Raw genomic sequence first — 6735 nt, 5'->3', positions numbered from 1 at the left:
TGTGTGTGTGTGAGAGAGAGAGTTGGCCGGCCAGCTTGTGGAGTTTAACAAAAAGACAGTTAACCACAGGTTCCCGTTGATCTTATGATGGACATGCGTTGTGATATTTAACCAAACAATTCCTCAACGGTGACATAAAAGCCTCTTATTAACAAGACCGGTCTGAGAGACCTCCAGCTTACAGCGGCGTCTCCGAGCAAGACTGGCCGAGCGTCGAGCTATAGCGACCCCCGGCAGGCGCTAGCTGACTGTTGCATCACTTTATGGAGCTTCTCAACTCCTTTGAATTTGAATTTTGTGATAAATAAGATGGCGAAAGTTGCTAAAATTGTCCTGTTGTTGGTCTTTCTGTTCCAGAAACATGACTTTTGTTGACCTAGGTTCCTATGCGGAAAAGGGAACAGCGAAAAGATTAAGAGACCCTACCCTGATCTTTGAGCTGAAAGAGTCAGAGGAACTTAAAAATCCCCAGTCCAGTCGGAGACGAGAAACAAAGGGTTCTAGGAATGTTATGTTCTAGGAACTGCAAGAATCCCTCCGGTCGGAAAGCGGCTAATGAGGCTTCAGTTGATTTAAAAAAGGTTCCTCACTAATGGAAGTTGATCGGGAAGAGTAACTTGTCATTACATGCTTGCCTCGCCTTTTCATACATACTTAAAGAGGTATTTGGAGATGTCTGGACATACTTTACCACCAGCTTCTAGCTGATACAAGCAGATTGCTTGCTTTTATTTTTTCAACCAGTCCTGTCTTCTCCACCAGGGCTGGCAACTGCCTAGCTAGGGCGTCAAATGTGTTGGGGGTGCTGTGTCGCCCTTAGGTCTACTTCCCATTAATAATAGAATTAGAATGACAAGCGAAATAAAACACATCCTAGGGTGCCCTCAGTCACCCGTTTACTTATCAACCTGATTATTAGATTGCATTAATTATTATTGTCATTCATTTCCTAATTGGGGGAAAACTTCAAACTAATGATTTAGTAATGTTTCCAGTCAATGGGTCAGACTCAAACACCCGGAGCTCTGAAGCAGACTTGTGTGTCCCTTAGTGTCCACTCTTGCTGTAAAAATAGAGACAAGTAGCGGCACAGACCACGGAGCTGCTACACTGTGCCCTCCCTGGTCTGTGCAGCTTCAAGTTAATAATGGACGCGCTCTGTTGTGATTATGCTGATGTGTCACTATTTCTGCCGAAGTTTTGGATTTCCACCAAGGGGGTTAGCCTCTCTCTGCAACACGTAGCTCCTATGGCGCCATTTTGATGCTAACAAGCCATCACCTGTCGTTAGCATTTTATTGAATGCCATCCATTTTGACGTCACTCAGACAGTGAGTAACTTCAGAAGTGTTTAAAGAATTTATTTGTCCATTGTTTATTTCTAAAGAAACAAGACAATGTATAAAAGGCTCCATTACCTTGTATCTCACGTTATGACTCCGTAGCAGCTATTTTCGTAAAAATAAGCGGTTGTGTCATAACCACTCAATTTTCTGTTGCATAGTAGAGGAATTACCAAACAGTACAGGATAAGATTGCAGGCAGTTTCTACTTACATTAGCTGTTTAGGTTTATTTACTAATATTAAATCCATTTTAGCAATAATTAGCCTGTGCCTACATTATCTCCTAACATGTACCTATGCTATCCGTCTTTGCAAGATTGGGAATGATTGAGTTCTCTCTTGGCACAGCTAGCAGAATACTGACATCTTTCAGACAGGTTACTCACGTCACAGCTACGTCTTCAAGCTCAGTTGGAGGCTGCGCAGTAACGCTCAGCCATCACCGGAAAGGTTCTTCTGATGGCCTTCACTGGTCTCCGTCCAGAGCAATGGGATCTGTTGATCCATTTCTTTAACTGTCTATGGTTTCCACCTCTGATGTACAGCAGCGTACACCTATTTCCCTAAACTGTCTGAGACCAGCGTCTCAAACGGGGCTCTGTGTCTGTCAGAAGGTCTGAGATCTACCTTATCAGCAGAGCAATTACGTAATGCACAGCACACTATGGTGCAGGTGAATTATTTTCTTACATATTGTGACTTTATTCTTGTAATAGCCCATTGTATTATGGTTTTATTTTTCTCAAAATATCACGACGCGCAGATGAGATACATTTTGAATGTGCACAAAGTTTTGAACATGAGCAGATATCTTGCTCAAACACATCTGAAATGTTACAGTCCAGGGGTCTATTAATAAATTAAAATTAATGCATGTATCATTTCGGTGAAAAAATTGTCATATGAACATTTAAGGAGTAAATTATGGTAGGCTACATGTTTGCTGAATCAGCTATAATTAAAAAAGTCGATCTACAGGAGATAAATAGATAAAAGCAATACAGAATGCCTGAGAGCCTTACTGCAATATAAAGATATTCCATTATGTTTTCATATTTGGACTGGAATCTTTGTTGCCCTTTACATAAATTGATTCAGAAAAAGGTAGAAATAAGGGCATAAAAATTCACCAGAATTAAGTACAATAAGTATTTAATGCTCAAAATGTTCAGGGGGTGGACCCCCACATTATGAGTCACCATGCACCCAAGTCTGGAAACAAAACACTGCCTTTGGGTTGCCAGACCAGTTATGATTAGACCAAATGTTGGTGCCATCTCTTACATGCAAGCTAGAAACTAAAATGAACACACATCGTTACTCTATTGCTAACAATGCACTGTGAAGCTCTTGCAATGTGGGCGCAAAATTCAATCTTGCTTAGGGCAACCAAAGGGCTAGAAACGGCCCTGTTCTCCACACAAGTTCAGCTTTTTTTTTGTTAAGCTGAAGAATGTGGGTGGGGCCTATTTGTAGTTTTAGTAGAGGGTGAAAGTTAAGTTAAATTCAATGCAGGTTGTAAAACACTCTGTCAAATTGAACGACTATCAAATGGCACAAACACTGCTCATTGTACGAGGCAGGAGACATATTCTGGTGGAAACTGCAACACTAGAACACCTAGAAAACCTTTGAAATATATTCATCCTAGCCTCTTGGCCTTCAAAACAAAGGAACACAGAATTGTTTCCATGGTGATTAAATATGTGTGAAAGTGGCTCTTTAGAGCAAAAGGGAACCAAACCGGTTAAATCCAAGTTATTTATAAAGTGTTAAACATATCAAGTTGGTAAACGTTTGCTAATAATACAGAATAATCACGTGTTCAGCCAGAATAAAGTGTATGCTTTGAGAAAAGATGTGTATGTGCCTGAGGTGTCTTTAAAGAGCGGATTAATGAAGCAGTGACCACCCATTTTACTGTTGATCCTCAGCAGCGGTTCATTCCTGGGCATGTTTCTTCCTGCTCAAGTGAAACACCACCTAACTTGAGACCTGAAACGTGAGACACCTTTATAATTCTAAAACGCAAAGGTTGACTCAGTGAACGTTCTTCCTCACAATAAGTCCTCACAGCTTCATATTTATCTACACTGGATGATATTTCTCAGCTGTGTGGGTGTACCTGGTGAGTAAATACAATCTGGTTCATCTCATGTGATGATATATATATATATATTATCACATATACACACATAAATATATATTTACATGTGTGTGTGTATTGATTGTATTGATTTTAATACAGAACAAAATGATGAGTTTCTCCTCTGATGCGAGGACACATGATGCTTTTGGCTGGGTTTCCATCATCTGGTTCACTTCAGCAGTCAGCATTGCTGGTGAGGCTTTGTTTTGTGCATGAAAAGACTCGTTCATCAGAATATTTTTTGGAAACTGATTTAAAGTATTTACAGTTTACACGGGGCATTTTACAGAATAAGTGCTCCTCATTGTATGTACTGTACACGTTTTTGAATTGTAGCTCTTTAAGACAAAGATGCAAACAGAAGACCTTCAGATGTAACAGTCTAACATCCGTTTGTTCAGGCAGTCTGTCCTGTGTTTCTACTAAACTTTCTTTCTTTAACCCCATTTTGTGACTTAAAGGAAATGTTTGACATTTTAAGAAACACACTAACTGGCTTTCTAGTTAAGAGTTAGATGAGAAGGTAGATTATACTCTTACATTTACAGAAAATATGTTGTTACATAACGTTAACTTGGCAGAAAGACTGGAAACAGCTAGCATGGTTCTGCCACAAATCTCTCTCTATTGTTGTTATACAGTTACAAGTACACAAAATGAAAAAACAAGGAGTGAGTTTTAGAGGTGCTAGTAGGTGGATTTTGTTACAATCGGACATAACCAGGCTAACTGCCCCCCCATTCTTGGATTGTTGTCCCTCTTAAGTGCATTCCCCAAAATGTCTTAATATTCCCTTAAAATAAATTTGAAACTATTTTACCTGAAATCAACAGTAACCCAGAGACTAAATAGATATCTACACTATCTATCTAAACTAAATATTATATTGTTCTAGTGCCCCCATGTGCAGTAGTTAGGCTACTTAAAAAAGACCTGAATATTGACATTGGCATGACAAATGATAATAGAAATGTGTGATTTGCAAGAATCATTTAAAAGACTGTGTCATGTATGTTAACCTCTAGACATCCCTCTCTCTGATGATTCAGGCAGTCAACGAGTGGAGCTGCAGACCATTTCTCAGGTGGGGGCACGGTGTGGGGAAAATGTGACACTGACATGTAATGCCAAGCCATCAGGCCAGTTGAATATTGTTAAATTTATCTGGCTGGCTAAAAATAAAAGTATGTGTCAATATCCAGAAAACCAAACTTACCCCAAGGTTCTGTGTGAAAGCACAAGCCAACCTCCCGACCACAGCCTCACTCTGACTCTCCTCAACGTGATGCCGGTCGACGAGGGAACATACCTCTGCAAACTACAGTCTGATCTGGGAGCACCGTCTATGAAAACTGTTGTTACACTACAAGGTAAGGTACAACTTTTGGTTACACTTTACTTGAAAGTATCTACATAAAAATGACATGTCACTGTCATGATGACATACTTATTTTAGCGTCATTCGGTTTTGTCATAACAAGTTGTAGTTAGGGTTAGGGTTATGTGTTGTGACTGTGACATGACACTGTCAGTTTGTTACTCTTATGTAGATACTCCAAGTAAGGTTTTACACCAGGGGTCTCAAACTCAACTTTCTTGGGGGCCGCTGGAAGTAGAGTCTGGGTTCTGTCTGGCCGATCAAGTATTCCAAAACAACAACTATTTCCTCCAAACAGGGCGCGGAACTGCCGGTGCTTTAAGCCCCTAGATCTGATATGGTTGGTGAATTTCACACAACAGACATCACATTGTCAACCTCAGGCATTTGCCGCAAAGAGTACTTAGCTAGCTTGACAACCGTTACGCCGCTGTCAGAGACTACTACGGTAGCCCATAAGTGACAAGCGCAACGACAAAAAGTTTCAGAACGCGCGGCCGCACTAACACTTACCTTTGATGTCAAGCAGGGGGACACAAAATATCATCCCGCGGGCCGCAATTGGCCCCCGGGCCACGAGTTTGAGACCCATGTTTTACACAATGTTTTAATATACTGTATGTAAATATGTTTTACATATAGTCTTAAAAAAAACCTGGATCTTTACAGACTGCCTTGGAAGTTTTGGCTACTCCATCAATGAGTCTCATGTGGAGTGCTGGTTCAGTGGAGTTTACCCCAGTGGGACCATCTCCTGGCTCCAGGGAGATGTTAACTTAGTGGGCCCTGCTGACACACGCGAAGTGGTGGACCAACTAGGACTGTACAATGTCTCGAGTACAATAGATGTACAGAAAGGAAACTTGAGCCAGCCATATACATGCTCACTGTGGATAACTTCTGCTGGGAAGTATCTCAAAAGTCTACAGGTACCTGTGGTTAAGAAACTGAAAAATTCATCAGGAAGCATGGTCCACCTGCAGTGGATCTGTGTAATGGTGGAAATAATGATGGTCAAATGTGTGATTTAGAAGAAACAGGCAGACGTCAGGTGTTCATAGAAAAGATCAAATATGAAAAAAAGATTTAAACAAAAAAAAACAGAAAAGTAGCTAAATTTGAGGCAGCAAAATTAACAGTGAGGAGTATGAACTTTTTTTGTTTTCAACATGCTTTCTGATGAAGCCTTTGACTTATTCAACAATGTACAGTCTTCCCAAAAAATAGGGATTGCATTGAGATCATTTCTGCTTTGCAGATACAGCATCTCTGTCTTCAATGCCCAGTCTTGTGTTATGGGTAGTTTTACTCTAACTTACCAGAAAATTACTTTTTCAAACCATCACTTCATCCTGAGGGCCAGAAGGAGGCAGTCTTCCCATGTTAGAAGACGCAGATTTACAGATTTTCCACACCTCTTGCATTTTAGAGCACTATTCAATATTCTGAATTTATTAAAAATACATAAAAACTGAAGGGAAGGAAATATGCCCTCTAGTTATCCAAAACATAGCACAGATACTCAAAGCAGACATGATTCATGTGAATGGCTAAGCAGTTACCTGAAGGGGAATACAAATTAAATTACATCTTTAAATCAATTCAATCTCAATGAATAGATTAGGGATAAGGTAAAATATGAAATCCCCATATATAACAACTGTTATTATCTGTCAACCCTTTTTTTCTGATGTTTTTAAGATCTGATTTGATGATGCAAATCTTGTCTAGACAAAATGCTGTGCATATTTTGCATAAAGTATTTTTTTATATCTGCTTTGTAATTATGCCACATACAAGGTCGAAATGTACTGCATTTCATTGAGGTAAGCTTTGTGAGAATATGTCATGTAAACCCTTACT

At 39.9% G+C, this 6735-nt stretch overlaps 1 protein-coding gene and 1 long non-coding RNA gene across 4 annotated transcripts in view; both read left to right on the top strand.

Annotated features, from left to right (window-relative positions):
* The window catches only part of LOC116703089 (uncharacterized), a 20068-nt gene extending 19787 nt beyond the window's left edge, over positions 1-281 (top strand). The window contains exon 4 of the long non-coding RNA XR_004335338.1: positions 56-281. This is a non-coding gene — a long non-coding RNA (uncharacterized LOC116703089). The remainder of the gene's footprint in view (positions 1-55) is intronic.
* Positions 282-3251: 2970 nt separating this feature from the next.
* LOC116703088 (uncharacterized) lies at positions 3252-6146 on the top strand. Of its 3 annotated transcripts, none has more exons than XM_032537683.1 (4): positions 3252-3473; positions 3594-3687; positions 4544-4864; positions 5542-6146. In XM_032537683.1, exons 2-4 carry the CDS (start codon positions 3600-3602, stop codon positions 5901-5903), a joined length of 771 nt encoding a protein of 256 aa, XP_032393574.1. In that variant the 5' UTR covers positions 3252-3473; positions 3594-3599; the 3' UTR covers positions 5904-6146. The 3 variants fall into 3 exon arrangements, with proteins under 3 accessions (XP_032393574.1, XP_032393573.1, XP_032393575.1); XM_032537682.1 differs by having other exon boundaries at positions 4520-4864; XM_032537684.1 differs by lacking the exon at positions 3594-3687 and having other exon boundaries at positions 3343-3473.
* Positions 6147-6735: the final 589 nt, after the last annotated feature.

This window comes from Etheostoma spectabile, chromosome 15, assembly GCF_008692095.1.
Source record: "Etheostoma spectabile isolate EspeVRDwgs_2016 chromosome 15, UIUC_Espe_1.0, whole genome shotgun sequence".
NCBI classification, from domain to species: domain Eukaryota; kingdom Metazoa; phylum Chordata; class Actinopteri; order Perciformes; family Percidae; genus Etheostoma; species Etheostoma spectabile.
Note: the sequence above shows the minus strand (reverse complement) of the source record. Positions and strands in the feature narration are given on the sequence as shown.